Source organism: Typopeltis vanoorti, chromosome 16 (genome assembly GCF_054136105.1).
Source record: "Typopeltis vanoorti isolate ZY-2024b chromosome 16, IOZ_Tvanoo_1.0, whole genome shotgun sequence".
Lineage (NCBI taxonomy): Eukaryota > Metazoa > Arthropoda > Arachnida > Uropygi > Thelyphonidae > Typopeltis > Typopeltis vanoorti.
The window spans coordinates 114,541,701-114,564,573 of record NC_143564.1 but is presented as its reverse complement, the minus strand read 5'-3'; the positions used below and the strand labels follow the sequence as shown (position 1 = coordinate 114,564,573).

The 22,873-nt window shown below is 35.1% G+C and overlaps 1 protein-coding gene across 3 annotated transcripts in view; it reads right to left on the bottom strand.

The window, feature by feature from the left end:
* Positions 1-22,873, bottom strand: part of Sik3 (Salt-inducible kinase 3) — a 328,804-nt gene that overhangs the window by 119,039 nt on the left and 186,892 nt on the right. For all 3 annotated transcript variants that reach the window (XM_090406156.1, XM_090406154.1, XM_090406155.1), the window contains exons 8-9: positions 17,817-17,967; positions 5,137-5,246 (exon numbers count right to left, since the gene is read on the bottom strand). In XM_090406156.1, the coding sequence (XP_090262282.1) occupies positions 5,137-5,246; positions 17,817-17,967 (261 nt within the window). The remainder of the gene's footprint in view (positions 1-5,136; positions 5,247-17,816; positions 17,968-22,873) is intronic.

Below are 22,873 nucleotides of genomic sequence, written 5' to 3'. Positions count from 1 at the left end.
AAACTGTACACAGCAAAATGATTTTAAGGAATGACAATGGTAAGGAGGCCACTGAATCAGTCGATATAGTGGAATTACTGAGCGAGCACTTCACAAGAGTATATCATCCACATGGCGACATTGAAAAAAATGAAGGAACCATTAGTTTATACGGGAATTGTGATGAATGAAGTGGAGGTGAATAGTCTATTACAGAACCTTAATGTGAATACATCTGTGGGATTGGATGGTATACTGGCACGGGTCTTACGTGAAGCAGCTAAAGAATTATCAGTGCCCTTGACCATGTTGTTTAATCTGAGTCTCGGGTCTGGTTTATTCCCGAAGGTGTGGAAAGAGGGGAAAATAGTTCCACTGCATAAAGGAGGATCCAAGACTACTGTTGCAAATTACCGACCGATCAGCATATCAGGAGTCGTTGTCAAGGTCTTGGAGAAAGTAATCAAGGGAAAAATACAGGAATGGATTGATGAAAATGAGATACTGTACAGGGAACAGCATGTCTTTGTGAAGGGTAGATCATGCCTCAGTAACTTGCTCAAGTTTTCTAACAAAGTGAAGGCTGAACTGGATAAGGGTAATGGGTTTACAGTGATACTGCTGGACCTGGCTAAGGCATTTGACAGGATACCACATGGAATTCTAATCCGTAAACTACAACATATGGGAATGGATATAGGGTTGGTGAGATGGATAGGTGGGTGGTTGATGGAGATTTATCAAAGAGTAGTTTATTCAGGAGTAGAGTCCGAAAGACGGCCTGTGAATAGTGGCGTGCCGCAGGATTCTGTTCTTGGACCACTGCTGTTTAATTTGTTCATTAACAATATAGGGAAGGATCTAAGAGGAACAATTCATTTGTTTGCTGATGATGCAAAGTTGGGTAGGGCAATAGTGAATGCAGAAGATGTCAAAATCTAGCAGGATGACTTGGATAGATTGGAGTTCTGGGCTAAGGAGAATGAATGTCAATTTAATGTGACAAAATGTAAGGTTATGCATTTTGGGGTGAAAAGATTAGCAGCAGTATACCACATTGGTGGAACTGTACTCCAGGAGATTGATGATGCCAGGGACTTGAGAGTGTTGGTGGATAGGGAGATGAAGTTTAGGGGGCACATTGCAAAAGTGGTGAAATCAGCTCATCGATTCACTTGGTTGTTGAAAAATACTTTGACGAGCAGAGACAAGCAAGTTATTGTACCTCTGTACCGAGCCTTGATAAGAACTCATCTCGACTACTGTGCCCAGATTTGGTCACCTAGGTTTCTTCTTGATGGGGAGGAGGTGGAGAGGATCCAGAGGCGAGTGACCAAGATGATAGCAGGTCTATGGAATGAACCTTATGAGAACAGGTTGAAGATTTGTGGGTTGCAGAAATTAATTGATAGGCAGAAAAGGGGAGATATGATTGAGACATGCAAATTGCTAAAGGGTTTCTATAGGATTAATTCAGAGGATATTTTTGAGATCAGGACTGGTGGTGGGAGGACTAGGGGACATCCATGGAAACTGGGCAAAAGTGTGGTTAGCAAGGGTGTTAGAGCTGGGTTCTTTACTTTTAGAGTGGTAAATGAGTGGAATAAGCTGCCAGAGTCTGTTGTGGGTGCTATGACGGTAAGTGAGTTCAAGGCAAGGTATGATAGATACTGTGAGAATGTCATATAGTTGTGTGTACATGATGTTTAGGGCCTCCCTCGATGAGTCTAAGGACTCCCTGGAGTCGCCCATAATAATAATAACTTTAACCCCGCCCCAATCTTTGAAATTACCAGCTCTCCTGCAAGATCAGTTTTTTTTTTATTATTATTTATTTTTATTTTTTTTGATTGTCTACACCTTTAGCCTCTACTGACATAAAACATCACATCCATAGACTCTTCTGTATTCAAAAAACTAGTTATGCTTTTCCATTCTAGACATTATTTCTCACCTGTAACACTCTTAACACTGTATAAATAATCCCAAATCCACTCTACCTTAGGATACTGTTCTCACATAGGGGTGGTGCTGTCTAGGAGAGAGTGATTTGGTTAGCTGGTGACGCTTCTCTCACAGACTCATTCCATTCACTTTCTCACAGACTATATCCACTTTGTGTCTCTCTTTTATAAATACTTTCATAGATGCTGTTCTGCCAAGTTCTCCACTTTCCTTCAAATCATCCATAAACACACAAGCAGCTGACAGTCAACATCATTCACTCTCCAACTCCAAACACACTGAACTTCCACTTTGTACCTTCTGCTGTGGAACAGTCATTCTCACTTGCCCAAATAAAGCACTGATATGTTATAGGTTTGGCAGCTTCTCATGTGTGGTACTGATTTCTTTTATATATATTATTCACTTCTAGTCCCTCTATTATTTCTCACTTCCTTAGTCGTTATCATCATCAATTTCCTGATATATACTCCAAAGCGGTGTCAGGTTACCATGACAGCACTACATGATTAAGTTTACATTATTATTAATCTCCTATTAACAATTTTCCTCCAAATCAATCTATTACTTGTGAGCACTCCAATATTGTCATATTTGCATTTCGTGCTTCTAAGGCACTTCTGACCGAATCAATCCACCTAGAACTTGGTCTTCCTCTGGGTCTCTTTCCTGCCATATTGGCATCAAACACCTATTTTGCTAACCTTTCTTCACCCATTCTATTTAAGTGGCCATATGACTTTAGATTAGCCCTGCTGACATATTCCTGAATGCTAATAATGTCAACTTTCTTTCTAATATCTTCATTTTTAATATGATTCTGCCATTGATGCCATCGGTTCACTCCCCTAATTTTTCTCAGAATCCTCATATCTATGGTCTCTAGTCTTAGATCAAGTGTTTTATTCTTAACCCAACTCTCAGATCCACAACTTAAAACTGGTTAAACACCATCTTGTATACTGCTAGTTTGGTGTTTTGGTTAATTTCTCTCTTATTCCATATAAATTTATTCAGCTCGCTACCCACCATACCAGCTTTGCTTATTCAGTTGTCTCTTTCCAGATTTAACTGGTCACCTTCACTAAAAACTGTACTAAACAGCTGAAATATTTTACTCGTTCCATAGAATCTCCACCATTTAGAATACAGCTGAAATTTTCTATGCTCCTGCTTATTTTCATAGTTTTGGTCTTTTTATTGCTGATTTTCAGGCCAAATTTTTACAGCTGTTATTCAATTTAGTTAGTAAATTGGAGACTTGCACCAGATGTGTTTAGGAGTACAACATAATCTGCATAAAGCAAAGAGCTAAATTTGACATCTCCAATTCTAATATATGTTAATAGATACTAATATATGACTTCCTTAGTCATAATCAAAAATTATTCTTGTCTAGTATGAATTACTCTAAGATTTTGTCCATTAATTCCACCTTCATCTTCTGCAGTGGTCACATTACAATCTCTATCAATCAAGGTCATGTAATGTGAATATGGCCCTTACTGTCCTCTAACCTATATGCAACTATATTATAAGTCAGCGTAACAAAAATTCTAATTAGCATGCACTCTCTTATGTTTCACTTAATGAATTCTGCATTATAGACAAACACACAAAATAAACATTCTGGCATATTTATTGTCATAGTGTGGAATACTAACTTTCTTGTTTACTCTTTTTTTTTCTTTTAATGCAACTCTCGCTCACAGAACACTGTAGACTTTTTAGGAAGTCTTCCCCCCATCCACACATACATGGACACAAATAAATTATACTCTTATTTAATATATATTATCCAAGTGTAAGCAAAATTTGCACATTTGCACATGAAGTATCTTCAACATTAGAATATTTTAATAGTACACTGATACACCATTTTGCCACTTGTATATGGAAAATATATGATTTTTGAATTAATTCAACCATGGTATCTTTCTAGTTCTGGCTTCTACTGATGAGATCTCAATAAAGGGTCAAACCAAACACGCCCATCAGGAAAGCATGCTTTGCATTATGGGATACCGAGGCAACTGATGTGAAGTCAACTGCTATATACAAATAGCCTAGTTATGAAGATACTTCACACACAAACAGATTGCTCACACTTAAGTAAAGGGTAACCAATATAATTTCTTGGCAAGTATACCTGTAGACACTAGTATATTAGTACCATACATGGGATAGACAGGGGCGCCAGTAGTGTCCGGTGACTGCATGCTGTTTAGTTGGTGCCCCTATCCCCCCCCCACCTCCAATAAAAAAATCACTTTAAAGAAACGTTTTTTTAAAGTATTTCCTCCTCTTTGACGCCTTTACTATCCTGGCGCCTGTGTGCATCGCACACATTGCACATAAGACCAGCACACCCCTGGGATAAGACATTTTCATGTAATTATTATTATTATTTTTTGTATTTTTATTTATTTATTTTTTACACAAAATCTGTAAAACTTGCTCTAGAGACCAAACGGAATTTTTCTAAGTTATTTCAGGCCTCCAATAAGCTGGGAAGTGGTCTCGTACTGGATAATGAAATCCATTCCCTACTCCTTTATGGTTCTTTATTAAGGAAGTTCCATTTATGTGTTTGTATCTATAATTCTGAAAATCAATATACAGTGGTATCTCGGTTATCTCAGTAATAAAAGCCGTGCTCGTTCGGATTAGCAAATTTTCCCCCAAGAGACAACAATAACTAGCGTTTAAGACAAAAATAATCAGATTCTAATGGTACATCAATTTAATTCTGTAAATAAATTAACTGATAGAAAAAAAGCTACTGTACTGTAATGTAAAACAAAAAAAATAATACAGTACAGAAGTTTATTCTAGTAAAAAATTTAATTTATATGTACGTGTATATTGTTGAGGATTCCAATTTAATAAAATTGCATAGTTCAGTACATAACTTAATTCGCGTAAAAATATCACTTTCTTGTACATAACACAAAAAAGTTTTTTATTTCTTTGTAAAAAAAGTGATTGATTTTCTTTTGCTTCTCGGAAGCTAAACTTTTTTTGAATGCTTCTTCTAAGAGCAGTATTAGCAATTTGTGGAATGGCGTATCATTCTGCTTAGCCCATTCTATTCACATATTAAAACTGTCAACTGCCTCTTCATGTTTTACTTATTATATATGTATATATATTATTATGTATGTATATATATATATAAAAAGAAGCACCTACCTTTTCTAAATTTTCAGAAACAAGTTGAACAATAGGAATGGGACTAAAAACTGGCTTAATACCAGTCTGTTCAGATTCAGCAACCGTTTCTGCAGGCGGACTTTTTTCAACTGCCAAATAAAACAAACAATGCAAAAGCTTAAATATATAGCTTAAGTTTTTATATCATTAATTGATATTCCATTTCACATAATCAAATTCAAATGCAAATTCAATCAGTAAATATAAAGTTATACATTTTACAGCCATTACATGCATTCTGAACAGCACTTCTTTAGATCATATGATTCCTAATATGCAAAAGTTTGATTCGTAAACTCCAGATTAGGGGGAGTTGTGTAAAACTTTGTCATTATAATTCTCACTACAGCAAACACTCTCAGAGTAAACTCCTTTGCTCTGAGTATATGAAAAGATTGTTGAAAAAAATGCGAAAGAAGAGAGACAGAGAGAGTGAAAATTGTCAGTCTATTACTGAAATATGCTACTACTGAATTAAGAAAGAGGACTATGATAGCAAATATTCACCTCCCTCTCTCTCCACCCCCTCCATAGTATTATATCCCAAAATAAAGGTATCTTTATAAAATTTATAACAGTACAAATCTGTATTTATTACAGTATGAATGGTTATTTGTAATGGACAAAAAACCTAAAGGCCTAATTTGGTACTCTCATTTTGTACAGAAGTTTTTACAGTTGTTAGGTTGAAGCTCATCTTAAGAATGTTTCCCAAATGTTTTATAGATTAATGCAGCCACTGAGGTCAGGAGAATGCATTATAGTCACTGATGAATCTAAAAATAGTATCTCTAGCTTATAATGATTTCTATATAGCATGTCAGTTATCTTCAATTAATACATGGGTTTTATTCCCTAAGATGAAAGAAAACCAATTTGCTATACAGAAATTGTTATAACTTGGAGATTATTTTTTTGTCTCCAAATTATAACAACTTCTGTATAACAAATTGTTTTCCTAAACTCAACTATGACTGCATTAATTTACCAAAAATTTGAAGGACAGTCATCTTAAGAAGAACTTCAACCTAATAACTAAAAAGAAAATAAAAAAATTCCCTACACAACATTAGAGAGTGCCAAATTAGGACTGTAGGTCTTTTGTCCATTACAAATGGAATGTTCATCATCAAATTCCTGACATGTACCCTCAAGGGGTGTACAGGATACGATAGTACTACATGAAAAATTTACATCATTACTAACTTCCTATCTACAATTTTCCTCCAAATCAGTATGTTACTTGGCAAGACTCCAACATTATCAGATTTTATATTTCTATCGTCTAAGGCACTTTGTACCATATCAATCCACCTATATCTTGGTCTTCCTCTGGGTCGTTTTCCTGCCAACCTGGCAGAGAACACTTGTTTTGCTAATCTTTCCTCTCCCATTCTATTTAAGTGACCATACCACCTGAGATTAGCTCTGCTAACGCATTCCTGGATGCAGACAATGTCAAGTTCTTTCCTAATATTCTCGTTTTTAATATGATACTGCCATTGATGCCATCTGTTCACACCTCTAATCTTTCTCAGGACTCTCATATCTGAGGTCTCTAGCCTTTGATCAAGCGTTTTACTTCTGACCCAGCTCTCAGATCCATAAGTTAAAACTGGTTTGAACACTGTTTTGTATACAGCTAATTTAGTGTTCCAACTAATTTCTCTCTTATTCCATACGAATTTATTCAGTTGACTTCCTACCATACCAGCTTTGTTGATTGTCTATTTCCATATTTAATTTACAATCTTCAGTAAAAATCGTGCCTAAGTAGCCGAAATGTTTTACTTGTATCACAGGTTCCCCGTTCACAACACAGTTGACATTTTCAACGATTCTACCTATTTTCATTGTCTTTGTCTTTTTAATGCTGACCTTCATACCATATCTATTACAACAGTTATTCAATTTAATCAGAGAATCTAGCAAACTTGTAGCGGATTTATTTAGAAGTATAACATCGTCCACATAAAGTAAAGAGCTGACATTAATATCTCCAATTTTGCTATCATGTTTAATACCACTTTCCTTCATAATGTGATCCATATAGATAATGAATAACAGAGAGGATAATGTACATCCTTGTATCACGCGAGATTTAAGATTAAACCATCTTCCTGTACTTCCTTCAATTTTAACTGCTGACATTACAGCTCAAATAAAGACTAAGTATTGCTTGATATAATGCCCAATTGAGACCATATAACAGTAGCATATTGAATAGCTTCTCTCTTGGCACCTTGTCATATGCCTTTTCCAAATCGACAAAACTTAAATACAGATCTTTGTTATATTCCCATGATTATTCCACTATATGTGGTAAAGTGAAGATCTGATCCTGACAGCCTCTGTTTGGCCTGAATCCAGCTTGTTCTTCACCAAGCATTTCTCCACAACTCTTCTCAACCGTTTCTCAAGTATACTTGCATAGATCTTGGCAGGAACACTCAGTAGGGAAATACCTCTGTAATTCTCACATTCAGTTTTATTTCCCTTTTTATATATGGGTACTATGAGAGTTCTACTCCAGTCATCAGGAATTTGTCCCTCTGTCCAGGCTTTCTGAACTATGCAGTGCAGCCACTGTAAGACTTTTATACCACCATACTTCAGCATTTCTGGTCGAATATCATCTACTCCTGCTGCCTTTCCACATTTCAAGCCTTTGATGGCTTTTTCTACTTCAAGTATGGATATGTATTCCTGACTGCATGCCTGGTCGGTGTTTTTTACCACTGTGCTATCATCACTGCTTGTTTCATTTAGCAGTTTTTCAAAGTAATTACTCCATACTTCAAGGATATCTTTTTCTCCCGTTTTCATGTCACCTTTATCATCTCTAATTCCTTTTACAGCACTCTTTCCTCCATTCTTAAGCTTCTTCAACAACCTCCAGAATATCTAACCACCTTCTTGATATTTATTATCTGTTCTTGCCAAAGTTTAGCTAGTTTAGCCTCCCATTACTTTTTGTTTAGCTAGTTTTACACAGTCTTTAGCATTCTTGCATGTGTCTCTGTATTCTCTAAGAGCACAAGCTGACTTATTTGCCAGGAACTTTTGATATGCTTTCTTGTTTTCCTTCACTGCCTCTTTAACTTCCTGTGTCCACCATGGAGTTCTAATTTTTCTATCCTTGCAGACAACTTCACCACATGCCTCTCTAGTTGAATCAATCAGGGATTTCTTTAAGGCTTGCCACTGAATCTCCAAGCTTTGATTCCTGTTCTCAAACTCTTTCATTTTTTCTTCAACAATCTTTGTGTATTTTAGTCTACAGTTCACATCTGAGAGCTCCTCAACTTTTATTCGCTTTAAAACTTTCTTACATGAAAAACTTTCTTTCATTTTTTTCGATATGAAATTCAATTTTATCATGCTCAAGAATAAATAGTGATCACTTCCAATTTCAAATCCTCTTTACACTCTGGAGAAAACATCACTATCAACAATAACATAGTCAATGAAACTTTTCTTATTCCTTGCCTCTTATCTCCATGTGAATTTGTGCACATTTCTATGTTGGAACATGGTGTTAGTAATAACCAGTCCATGTCCTGAGCAGAAATCCAACAGGTATTTGCCATTATTATTAGCTTTGCTCTTTTCTCCAAATTTTCCCAAAATATTTCTGTATGTCTCACAATCATTTATCATTTCCTACTCTGCTATTTAGATCCTCGACATGGACCAACTTTTCCTTTTTCATTGTGTCAGTTGCTTTTTCTAAAGCCTCAAAAAATTCCTCCACTTCTACCTTAGTAGAACCTTCTTTGGGACCATAGGCACAAATAAGTCTCATTGTCCAGTTTCCCATTCTCATATTTGCCCACATTACTCTACTTGAGACTGACTGCCATTCAAGAAGATTAGCCTCGTATTTTGTGTTGAATACTATGGCTACTCATCTTTTCCTTGATTGTCATTGCCTGAATATAACATTTTGTATTTATTGCTCAGAAAGATCTCACCAGTTTTGGTCTTTTTTGTTTCAGTCACCCCTATTATGTCAATCTGGTACTTATCTAATTCCTCGGCTAGTTCCATTTCTTTGCCATTCAGGCTTCTTATGTTGATAGTACCGATCTTTAACTCTGGTGATGTTGAGTTGGGGTGTTTTTTTCAGATATGTTCCAGTAGCTGACTTTTCGCTGTTCACCCTGGTTCCCTGGTGAAAACAACCGGGGGGGGGGGGTTGTTTAACCGGGCGACGCCCCAGCCGGTATGAAATTTTGCCATGTTGTACCATCATTTTGTATTTTGGTTTAACCAATAAGAATACAATTTGGTCGGCTAAATCCCAAATTGCCAGCCCATCCTCGTTCGTTCAGTATCCAGGTGCACCATGAGAAGGTGATTGTTGGACATTAGATCAGAAGCTCAGGTCAGTTTTCCGCATTCCTTCAAAGGCTATGTGGAGGTCTGGGGAACTGGACAATGAGACTTATTTGTGCCTAAGGTCACACAGAAGGTTCTACTAAGGTAGAATGGAGAAATTTTTTTGAGGCTTCAGAGAAAGTAACTGATACAATGAAAAGGGAAACGTTGGTCGTCATTGGGGATCTAAATAGAAGACAAGGAAATGACTGTCAGACATAGAAAAATATTTTGGGAAAATTTGGAGAAAAGACCAAAGCTAAAAATAATAATGGCAAATACCTGTTGGATTTCTACTAAGAACATAGACTTGTTATTACTAACACAATGTTCCAACAAAAATATAAAAAAATTCAGAGAGAAGAGGCAAGGAATAAGAAAAGTCTCATTGACTATATTATTGTTGATGGTTATGTTTTCCCACTGGTGCAGGACACCAGAGCACACAGAGAATTTGAAATTGGAAATGTTTACCATTTAGTCTTGAGCAGGATAAAATTAAATTTCGTACTGAAAAGAAGTCCGCGTGGTTAGCCTAGTGGCTGTGCGCTTCGCAACCATATGCCTGGGGAAGGAGTGTCCTAGGTTCGATTCCCCATCGGTGACATGAGGAGCTGAAGAATCTTCCTCAGCAATAGCCAAGTTAGCCAGTCTTGGGCGTGGACAGCAGGGTTTTTTCCCCAGTTTATTCTGGGGTTTTTCATCCCACAAAGCAGTCAAACTGGCCTTGAGAACTCAACACTACAGGCCATAGGATACACCGGGGCATAAGGTTGACCACATTATCCTGTAAACGGAGTGAGGTCCGATGATCAATGGACCCTCGACCCCGCAAGGTAAAAGAGGGTATAAGGAAGATGAGATGAGAAGAAGAACATGTAAGAAAGTTTTAAAGCAAATAAAAGTTGAGCAGCTCTCAGATGTGAATGGTAGACTAAAATACACAAACACTATTCAAGAAAAAATGAAAGAATTTGAGAACAAGAGCAAAACTTGGAGAGTAAATGTCAAATCTCAAAGAAAACAGTGACTGATTCAGCCAGATAGGCATGTGGTGAGGTTGTCTTCAAGGATAGAAAAATCAGAGCTCCATAGTGGACAGAGGAAGTTAAACACTCAGTGAAGGAAAAGAAGAAAGCATATCAAAAAGTCCTGGCAAATAAGTCAGCTTGTGCTCTTAGAGAATACAGAGACAAATGTAAGAAAGCTAAATAGTGTGTAAAACTAGCTAAACAAAAGTCATGGGAAGACTTTGGTAAGAACGTAGAAAATAAATATCAAGAAGGTGTCAAAATATTCTGGAGGCTGGTGAAAAAGCTCAGAAATGGATGAAAGAGTGCTGTAAAAGGAATTAGTAAAATGTGACCTGAAAACTGGAGACAAAGATATCCTTGATGTGGAGGAATTACTTCGAAAAATTGTTAAATGAAAAAAGCAGCGATGACAGCACAGTAGTAAAAAACACTCAACAGGTATGCAATCAGGAATACATATCCATACTTGAAGTAGAAAAGCCATCAAAAGCCTGAAATGTGGAAAGATAGCGGGAGTAGAGGATATTTGACCCGAAATGCTCAATTATTTGGAGCTTTATTAAATCCAAATAGAGGCTGTCAGGATCTAGTTGAGAAATCGTGGGAATATAACAAGGATCTCTATTTAAGTTTTGTATATCTGGAAAAGGCATATAGCAAGGTGCCAAGAGAAAAGCTATTCAAAATACTACAGTACTGTCAATAGAGCATTATTACTATTATTACTATTACTATTATTACGGGCAACTCCAGGGAGTGATTAGACTCATCGAGGGAGGCCCCAAATCATATTCATCACAACTATTTGACATTCATACAGTATCTATCATACCTCGCCTTAAACTCATTCACTGTCACAGCATCCACCACAGACTCAGGGAGCGCATTCCACTCATTCACTACTCTAAAAGTAAAGAACCCAGTTCTAACACCTTTACTAACCACACTTTTGCCCAGTTTCCATGGATGTCCCCTAGTCCTCCCACAACCAGCCCTGTTCTCAAAAATATCTTCTGAATTAATTTTATAGAAACCCTTCAGTAATTTGAATGTCTCAATCATATCTCCCCTCCTCTGCCTATCAACCAATTTTTGCAACCCACAAATCCTCAACCTGTTCTCATACGGTTCATTCCACAGACCTGCTATCATCTTGGTCACTCGCCTCTGGATCCTCTCCACCTCCTCCCCATCAAGAAGAAACCTAGGTGACCAAATCTGAGCACAGTAGTCTAGATGGGGTCTTATCAAGGCTCGATAGAGAGGAACAATAACCTGCTTGTCTCTGCTTGTCAACGTATTCTTCAGCAACCAAGTGATTTGATGAGCTGTTTTGGTCACTTTTGCAATGTGTCCCCTAAATTTCAATTCCTTATCTACCAACACTCCTAAATCTCGTGCCTCATCAATTTCCTGGAGCAGGGTTCCACCAATGCAGTAAACTGCCGCCAATCTTTTCACCCCAAAATGCATAACCTTACATTTTGCCACATTAAACTGACATCCATTCTCCTTAGCCCAGACCTCCAATCTCATTTTATATCAAGCAATACTTAGTCTTTATTTGAGTTGTAAGTCAGCAGTTAGAATTGAAGGAAGTACAGGAAGACAGTTTTATGTTAATTCTGGTGTCAGACAAGGATGTACATTATATCCTCTGTTATTCATTATCTATATGGATCAATTATGAAGGAAAGTGGTATTAAACATGATGTCAGCTCTTTACTTTATGCTGATGATGTGATACTTCTAAATAAATCCACTAGAAGTCTGCAAGATTCTCTGACTAAATTGAATAACTGTGGTAATAGATTTGGTATGAAGGTCAGTACTAACAAGACAATGACTATGAAAATATGCAGAATCATAAAAGATATCTTCTCCATTCACAATGCAGTTGATAGAGCAAGTAAAACATTTTAACAACTTAGGCAAGATTTTTAGTGAGGATGGTAAATTAAATATGGAAATAGACAACAGAATCAATAAAGCTGGTATGGTAGGAATTCAACTGAATAAATTTTTATGGAATAAGAGAGAAAATAGTCAAAAGACTAAATTAGCTGTATACAAGACAGTGTTCAAACCAATTTTAACTTATGGATCTGAGAGCTGGGTTAGAAATAAAACACTTGACCAAAGACTAGAGATATGAGAATCCCAAGAAAGATTAAAGGCGTGAACAGATGGCATCAGTGGCAATATCATATTAAAAACGAGGATATTAGGAAAGAACTTAACATTCATAGCATCCAGGAATGTATTAGCAGAGCTAATTTCAGGTGGTATGGTTACTTAAGTTCTTTTATTTTTATATTAATAAGAAAGAGAAGAAGAAGAAAAGCAAAATAACAAGAAGCAGAAGCTGATTCTCCAAAAAAAAAAAAAAGAAAGAAAGATATTGAATAAATTGGCACAGGTGTATACACACACACACACACGTGCCTCATTATGGGGTTTAATGGAATAAAACAGAGGCATATGCCTCTGCTTTATTTTCCTTTGGGATAATGGATCACAACATGGAGAGATTTATTATTATTATTATTATTATTATTATTGAGAGGATTGAGGCTCTGACTCCAGGGAGTCAGAGACTCATCGAGGAAGGCCACATACTACACCCACCAGATATTATACTTATTCATTCACACAGCTTGTACTCACAACATGCAATGGCAATTCATTCCAATCATGCACCACCCTATGAGAGAAAAATCTAGCCCTCACCCTCTTCTTAGTGGCATTCATTCTTAGCTTCCAAGGATGCCCTCTTGTCCTTTCCCTACCCTCCATAAATTGAAAAATTCCATCAACTGAAATCCTGTATGACCCTTTCAGAAGTTTGTAAGTCCGAATCATATCACATATCTTTCTCCTGTTTGCTAGTGTTTGAAGTCTACAAATTCTCATTCTGTCTTCGTAATCAGTATTCCACAATCCTGATATCATTTTTAACACTCTCCTTTGCACTCTCTCCAATATATCAGAATCACAACAGAAACCAGGAGACCAGACCAGTGCACAATAGTCCAAGTGAGATCTTATCAAGGCCTTGTAAAGAGGCAAAATGACATACTTATCTGGTACATGTGAACGTTCATTTCAGCATTGCAATTATCTTTTGAGTTGTATTTGTAATCTTTTCCACATGGCTCCTGAACTTCAACTTGCTATCTACTATCTACTCCAAGATCCCTAGCCTAATCAGTTTCTTCTAGCATAATTCCACCAATATAATATGACATTGGATATCTAATCATGATTAGATATCCAATTTACATTTACTGACATTGAACTGACATCCATTTTCCGATGCCCACAATTCCAGCCTATCGGCAGCATTCCTGATTACCCTACCTATCTCTGCATTATCAGCAAATAGCTGTATGTCACTTGTCAAATCCTTCCCAATATCATTAATGTGCATATTGAATAACATTGGACCAAGCACTGATCCTTATGCTACACCACTACCTTAAATCTTGCAGACTCAGATTTCTCATATACCACTTTTTCCATATCTGTCAATCAGCCATCCTCTTATTCATGCTAATATTCTATAACCCATATTCTTCAATTTATCATCATCATCATACATATCAAGGATTTAGGCCTAACATGGCCTGTTCCGGCCTTAGAAGTCATCGTTGAATCGTTTAAGAGGACGTCCTGGTTTTCTTTTTCCTAATGGCTTGTACTTTAAGGCTTGTTTTGGTAATCTTTCTGTTTTCATTCTTTGAACGTGTTCCATCCATTTATGTTTATATTTTTTAATTTTTCTATTACTGGTTCTTGGTTTAATTCTTTCATAATATCTTCATTTCTTTTGTGATGAAATAGGGTATACTTTGCAGTTTTTCTCATAAACTTCATTTCTGCTGTTGTTAATCTTTGTTTGTCTTTTTGTTTTATTGTCCAGATTTCACTTCCATACATTAAGACCGGTAAGGCTAATGTATTGTATACTTTTAGCCTGGTTTGTTTTTGAACTAGGTTTGGTTTAAATATAGAGTTAATTACACCTGTTATTTTTAAATATTTTGCAATTTTTACGTTTATATCTTTTTCATTTTCATATGTGATCATACATCCTAGGTAGTTAAATGAATTCACCTGTTCTAAGATCTTGTTATCTATTCCTATTTTAGTTCTTGCTGGATCTTGTCCTTTAAAGGCCATAGTTTTTGATTTTTCTGTTGATATTATCATACCATAATCTTTGGATATCTCATTTAGATTTAAAATAGCTTTCTGTAAGTTATCTTCAGAATTTGTAATTGTTATTTGGTCGTCTGCAAAGAGGAGAGTGTTTAAGTTAACTGTAGGTGAAAGTTTAATTCCTTGGTCTAAATTTTTACTCCATTTTATTATTATTTTATTTAAGTAGATATTAAAAAGAGTTGCTGAGAGGGGACATCCCTGTCGGACCCCTTGGTTTATCTCTCTTGTATATGATAGCTCGTGATTTAATCTTATTTGTATTTGATTATTTTCATATATACTTGTGATAGCTTTTAGGATATTATTTGGTATTTGTCTTTCTTTTAATATGTTAAATAATATGTTTCTTTTAACTTTGTCATATGCTTTTTCAAAGTCAATAAATGCAATATGTGTTTCCAAATTATATTCTCTTCTTTTCTCTACTATTAATTTTAGGCAAAAGGCTGGGTCTATACATGATCGCCCTTTTCTAAATCCATTTTGTACCTCTAGAATAAAGTTTTTGGAATATTTCATTAGTTTGTTATTTAAGATTCTGCTATATATTTTGTAACAGGAATTTAGTATACTGATACCTCTATAGTTTTTAGGGTCATCTCTATTACCTTTCTTAAAGATAGGAATCACAATTGCTTTTTTCCATTCTATTGGGGGGATACAGTTGAGTAAATTTTATTTAAAAATAATAAGAGTCTTTTTTTGAATCTTGTTCCTGCGTATTTATATAGTTCTGAACCTAGCTTATCTTCTCCAGGTGATTTTCCGTTTCTTGTTTCTTTCAGGCTGATTTCTAATTCTTCTTCAGTTATTTCCTTTTCATTTTCGTTAATTGTTTGCCAGTTGTCTTTTTAAAAATATTTGTCTGTCCACAGTTCTGTGTAGTAATTTAGTCCTCCAATTTATTCAACAGTTTATTATGATGTATTCCCTTAAAGGCCTTAACAAAATCCAAAAGTATCATGGTGTATCCGTTCCCTTTGTCTAGTGCAATGGTAACATTGTTATAGAATGTGAATCAGTCTGAATTAGTCAATGTTTTCTTTAGGATTTGACACTGACTCTCCAAGTTTTGCTCCTGTTCTCAAACTCTTTCGTTTTTTCTTGAATAGTGTTTGTGTATTTTAGTCTACTGTTCACATCTGAGAGCTGCTCAACTTTTATTCACTTTAAAAGTTCTTCTTTTCAGTATGAAATTCAATTTTATCCTGCTCAAGGCTAAATGGTGAACACTTCCAATTTCAAATCCTCTGTACACTCTAGTGTTCTGCACCAGTTGGAAAACATCACTATCAAAAATAATGAAACTATTCTTATTCCTTGCCTCTTCTCTCCATATGAATTTGTGCATATTTTTATGTTGGAACATTGTGTTAGTAATAACCAGTCCATGTCCAGAGCAGAAATCCAACAGGTATTTGCCATTATTATTAGCTTTGCTCTTTTCTCCAAATTTTCCCAAAATATTTCTGTATGTCTCACAATCATTTCCTACTCTGCTATTTAGATCCCCAATGAGAACAAACTTTTTCTTTTTCATTGTGTCAGCTGCTGTCTCTAAAGCTTCAAAAAATTCCTCCATTCTATCTTAGAAGAACCTTCTTGGGACCACAGGCACAAATAAGTCTCACTGTCAGGTTCCTCATTCTGATATTTGCTCACATTACTCTAATTGATATTGCTTGCCATTCAAGAGGATTAGCCTCATATTTTGTGTTCAATACTATAGCTACACCTTCTTTTCCCTGATTGTTATTGCTTGAATATAACATTTTGTATTTATTGCTCAGAAAAATCTCACCAGATTTTGTCAATTTTGTTTCAGTCACCCATATTATGTTGATCTGGTACTTATTCAATTGCTCAGCTAGCTCCATTTCTTTGCCATTCAGACTTCTTATGTTGATAATACTTGTGATTTGTGAGCTAAACTAAAAAAAAATAAATAAAAATAAAAAAAATAAAAAATGATCAGGGAGGAATAAATGCAGAAAGCAGGATGAGTGAGTAACAAAGGAAGAGATATTGAAGAGTATGAGATTAAGAAGGGAGGTGTATGATAAGGAGGATTATATCCTTTTGTTCTGTAACATTGTAAGACTTAGTGGGAAAGAAAAAAAAAAAAAAAGAGATGGGACTGAATCATGTTTTCCTTGTAGTTCAGGTACCTGCTGGAGTGGGGAGAAATATAAGAATGCTAAGTTACTAACAAACAAGAAGGAACAGCAGTAGGGATTGTTGATCTGCCTTTTTAAAGATAGGTTGTAAACTGATGTGTCAGTATTGGGAAGACATAATGTTTATAGACTTTGATTCCTTAGGAATTTCCCCATTGTCAGAGATCCCCCATACAATTCCATAACCCATCTCATTGCCTAGCATCATGATCCACCTAGAACAAAGTAAATTCTCTTTTCTTTAATAATGATTCAATTTAGTGACTGGACTTGCTTCTTTGAGATAACCACTCTGACTTTCAAAAAATATAACAAAAAGAGATTATTTATATTTCTTGCCTTATTTTGAGAACAATAGTAACAATAATACTATATTTAGTCAGATGCATCAGAGTCTAATAAACCCAATGCTAATAATTTTGGGAAGAATTATTTAATAAAAATTTAATAAACTATGTTCATTTATTTACAGAAATCTCTCAAGTGCTACCTAGATAAAAGTCTTGTGATTCTATGCTAATACTCAAAATAGTTGCTACTACTGGTTTCTTAGTTAATTTCTCACAAAAGGAAAACCCTTTCAATTATTAAAATGAATTAATCACTGCATTATCTAAAATCAGAAAAATCCAAAAATTAGTATTTCCTAGGGCTAGTGCATTTCAGATTTTAGACTTTCTACCTGCATTTCAAAATTATATGCAAGCATGTTATTATTATGTTTACTTTCTAACACAGCATACATACTTGACAACAGATGAAATTATAAATTCTGTTAAACAATCTATCCTCCTAAAAGATATTTAAATTTCACTATGTATTGTGGTCACTTCTCCAAACTCACCTACACCTGTGGTTATACTACTTTTCCTTTGGGGTTGTGATGTTACAGGAAGATTTTGAGGAAGAAGAGAAACTTTTTGATGTGTCCTCATTTTCTCCAGCATTAGATGATACATAGCACTGTACTGATCATAGAGATTTCCTTGTACTGACTAAAATATTCAATATAAAAAATACTTTAGACTTTATGTAAAAACAAGAAAACGAAGCTACTAAGCAGGTGTAATATACAAATTAATACCATTTATCTTTTTTTTTTTACAACAAAAGTATTGAAAAAATTGCATTTTCAATTAAATGAAAACTTGAACTCTTAAGATTTATTCTATTTCACAACATTTACTCAAACCTGTTTTGGATTATCTTCAGCAGTCTGATTATGCATAATCATAAAATTCATAATTCTGGTAAATCAGACTCACGTTCAGCTCTTATTAATTTTAGGTTTAATTATTGAAATTGCTTCTCACAGAACTTGCACAAATGACAAGTTAAAACTGATTTTAAAGTTCAAAAATTAATTATTTTGTTAAAAATTTTGTTACTTTTTTTTGCTATTAACAGGACATTAAATACTAGGAAGTTTGATTCTATAGCCTTTGGACACCAATCTTGGTGGTAATGAATGCATGCGCTACAAAGACATGCACTCACTCACTCACAAGGATATGCATGCCTTCACAATAGAAAAGTGTAATGGTTTGGATAGTATGATATCATCAGAAATTGCAACAGTTTGGTGATATTCTTCATATCTAACTTCTGCATTTCAACTTGGCTAATAAAAATCGACCTGCTAAGAAACTTTTCAGCTTCCTAGCTCACAAAAAAAAAGTGGATAAACATTTTGACCTATCTGTCAGGTGTGTACATATACATCATCAGCTGCTCTAACAGAAACCGTCAGGTTAGAAGGATCAAAGATCTCCATATCTTTCTATACACACATATTCTTTCTTCGTGAACACTATGACAGCTGAACATGCTCAATTTTCAAAAAGAAATATTAGAATAGTACTGCAAAAATTCAGAAATAATCAGAAAATATTCTGATTATGAAATGTTTTTATTAGAAAATAAAGAATGCATTTTTGTGTGAATATAATTATATTTTATTCAAAGAGTGTGATTAAGAGTATTCTCTCTAAAGAAATATGTGTATTTTGAAATAATTCATGAACTCTGGTTAGCCCAATTCCTTAAGATAGTCTATAATATTTACAACAGCAAATGAAGTATGGAAATAAATAAATAAATAAAAAAGATAAAATTCCAAAATAAAAAACACACACACATTCAGCCTATGTCACAGCCCACAAAAAAATCCAAATCAGAAACTAAAGCAATTTGCCAACATGGGTGGCCACGTAGTTAACTGCTCTCAAAACCAACAGACTGCAGGTTTGAATCCCACTTCTATAGATGTTTGTGACTGTCATCAGCCAGAAGATGAATTTCATCATCCAGTGTGAGACTACTGATCCACTGAATGCCTGAAGTGACTCAAAAAGTTTCATGTTTAAAGTTTAATGTTCAGTTTCGAAGTTACTGGCCTGGTTGGCTGAGTGGTTAGCATATTTGCTCTCCAGCCAAAAGGCTGCAGGTTTGAATCCCACTGTGGGCATGAATGCTTGTGTCTGTGAAAATACTAGTGGTGGTGATGGACGACAGATGGTGTTGGTGTAGTTGGTGGATTGAGTGGTGGAGACAGAGTTGTGGAGTAGGTGCCCTCTCTAGATGAGTCTTAGGACTCTCTGCAGGTGTCATGTAATAATAATAATAATGCTTGGCACGCAGACTAGAATTTCCAAGACAATGTAAAAACTAATAAATACAAAAAATTTAAAAAAAATCATATGCTGAAATAAATCAAGCTGTTTGGTTTGCCAAGTTTTGCTAAACTACTGCACTCAACTTTTGCTTTCTCTTGCTGACATTACCAAAGATAAGGAAAAGACTAGAAGAATCGCTAACAGCTGGAATACCAAGTTTCTCCAGGTCCAGATGGTTATCCCCAAGACAGGCTCATTGGCACATCATATATATTGTCTATACACATTGTCATATTCATCCAGTATCCATCAAAGAATGTGGAAGCCAGACTCTATTCAGCTATTCCAAAAAATGAAAGACAAAAGTCAACATCCGACTATTTTCCTATTGTCATTATCTAAATCCACTGAAAAAGAGAGTAATTCACAAAGAGCAAAGTTCTTTAATATCAGGAATTTGACCAATTAATTAGTATTCGTCAATACGGACTCAGCCATCCCACTCATGTTTTCTAATAATCATTGTAAGTATGTGCTGGATTTCTGCGCAGAATATGGATGTCATTACTAACACCATGTTCCAACATAAAGATGTGCACAAGTTCACGTGGAGAAAAGGCAGAAGTAATAAGAAAAGTCTCGATGACTATATTATTGATGATAATGATATCTTCATGCTGGTTCATAATACAAGAATGTAGAGGATTTTCAACTGGAAGTGCCATCACTTAGTTTAAGTTGGATAAAACTGAATAGCACATTGAAAAGAACAGTGTGTAAATAAATTTTTTTAAATAATTATTCAAAACACTTTTTACAGGTAGACCGTACACTCAATCATACAAAACATTACTGAAGAAAGAATGAAATAGCGTGAAAACAAAAAACCAAACCTTCGATTCTTAGTGGCAAACTCTGAAGAAAACATTGATTGATTGATTCAGTTAGGGAGACATGTTGTGAAGTTGTCTGCAAGGGTAGAAAAATAAGAATGCATTGGTGGATATAAGAAGTTAAAGAAGTAGGTTTAATGTTAAATCTGGTGTCAGACAAGGATGTACATTATCCCCTCTCTTATTCATTATCTATATGGATCAGTTAAACCTGATAACAAAACTGATATCAAAATTGGAGATAACATCTCCAATTTTGATATCAGTTAAACCCGATATCAAAATTGGAGATGTTAATCTCAGCTGTTTGCTTTATGCGGCTGATGTTATTCTAAATAAACCCGCTACAGGTCTACAAGATTCCCTGACTAAATTGAATAACTGTTGTAATAGATTTGGTATGAAGGTCAGCATTAAAAAGACAAAGACAATGAAAATAGGCAGAAACATTGAAAATATCAACTGCATTGTGAATGGAGAACCTATAGAACAAGTAAAACATTTCAGCTACTTAGGCACGATTTTTAGTGAAGATGGTAAGTTAAATAGGAAATAGACAACAGAATCAACAAGGCTGGTATGGTAGGAAGTCAACTGAATAAATTTATACAGAATAGGAGAGAAATTAGCCAAAACACTAAATTAGCTGTATACAAGACAGTGTTTAAACCAATTTTAACTTATGGATCTGAGAGCTGGGTTAGAAGTAAAACACTTGACCAAAGACAAGAGACTGCAGATATGAGAATCCCAAGAAAGATTAAAGGCGTGAACAGATGGCATCAGTGGCAATATCATATTAAAAACGAGGATATTAGGAAAGAAGTTGATATTGTCAGCACCTAGGAATGCATTAGCAGAGCTAATCTCAGGTGGTATGGTCACTTAAGCAGAATGGGAGAGGAAAGATTAGCAAAACAAGTGTTCTCTGCCAGTTGGCAGGAAAAAGACTCAGAGGGAGACCAAGATATAGGCAGATTGATACAGTAAAAAGTGCCTTAGAAGACTGAAATATAAGACCTGATAATGTTGGAGTCTTAACAGGTAACAGACTGATTTGGAGGAAAATGGTAGATAGGAAGTTAATAATGATGTAAATTTTTCATGTAGTACTATCATATCCTGTAGTACACCCCTTGAGGGTATATATATATCAGGAATTTGATGATGAAGAAATAGTCCTGGAAAAGAAGAAAGCATACCGAAAGTTCCTAGCAAATAAGACAGCAGATGCCCTAAAAGAATACAGACAAAAAAATAAGAGAGTTTAGCTATGGGAAGACTTCGATAAGAATACAGAAGGAATATATCAAGAAAGATGGAAAAATGTTCTGGAGGCTATTGAAAAAAAAAAATGCTTAGAAATAAAAGAAAGAATACTGTAGAAGGAATCAAAGATGATAAAGGTAACATGTAAACTGGAGATAAGGATATCCCTAGCTGGACAAAGTAATTAATTTGAAAGGCTGTTAAATGAAACAAACAGTGACAGAACCATAGTAGAAAATTTTCACTACTTGAGGTTGGAAAAGCCATGAAAAAACTTGAAATGTGAAAAGGCAGCTGGAGTAGATGATATTCAACCAGAAATGATTAAATATACAGGTATAAAAAGTTTGCAGTGACTACACTGCATAATTCAGAGGGCCTAGTCAGAAGGTCAAATTCCAGAAGATGGAGCTCTCATAATTCCCATGTATAAAAAGGGAATAAAGTTGAACGTGAGAATTACAGAGGAATTTCTATACTAAGTTTCCAGATAAGATTTATGCAAGAATCCTTTCTTTTAGTGTTGCACAGTGATCAGCATTCATTTTAGAAATTATGGACTCTACAGCCGTGTTATAAATAACTCTTTTAATTTCCCGACGTTTTGATCTTCATATTAAGATCATCATCTGGAGTATATGGAAATATACAAGGACAAGCTGAGTTACATTACACACAATAAGCTAAAGAAACAACGATTTGATCACCAGTTATTCTACTGGCATGACCTCTAGTGGGAAAAAAAAAGACAAATTAATTAATTATTTAGAAACTACATCAAAGCTAAATTCTATTTAAGATAAAATGGAAAAGATATTCTTTCTTATAGATAGTCTTCTTTCAGTAACAATGATGTCCTATTTTTAATATTACAATTGTTATTTTAGAGTTAGGATTCTGGATTATCTACAGTCCTTTATAGTTAACTCTTAGAGAGAAAGGTTCCATGGGTAGAATATGTGCATTCCATATGCTTGGGATTTTTAGACCATCGTTATTGTTCAGATTGGGGTGGTTGATAAGAATCTCACAGGCTTCCTTAAATTTGCGTTCGTACCATGTTTTGGTGTGATGTAAACAACTAGTACTTTTCCAGTCAATTCTATGTAAAGTGTTCAGGGCAT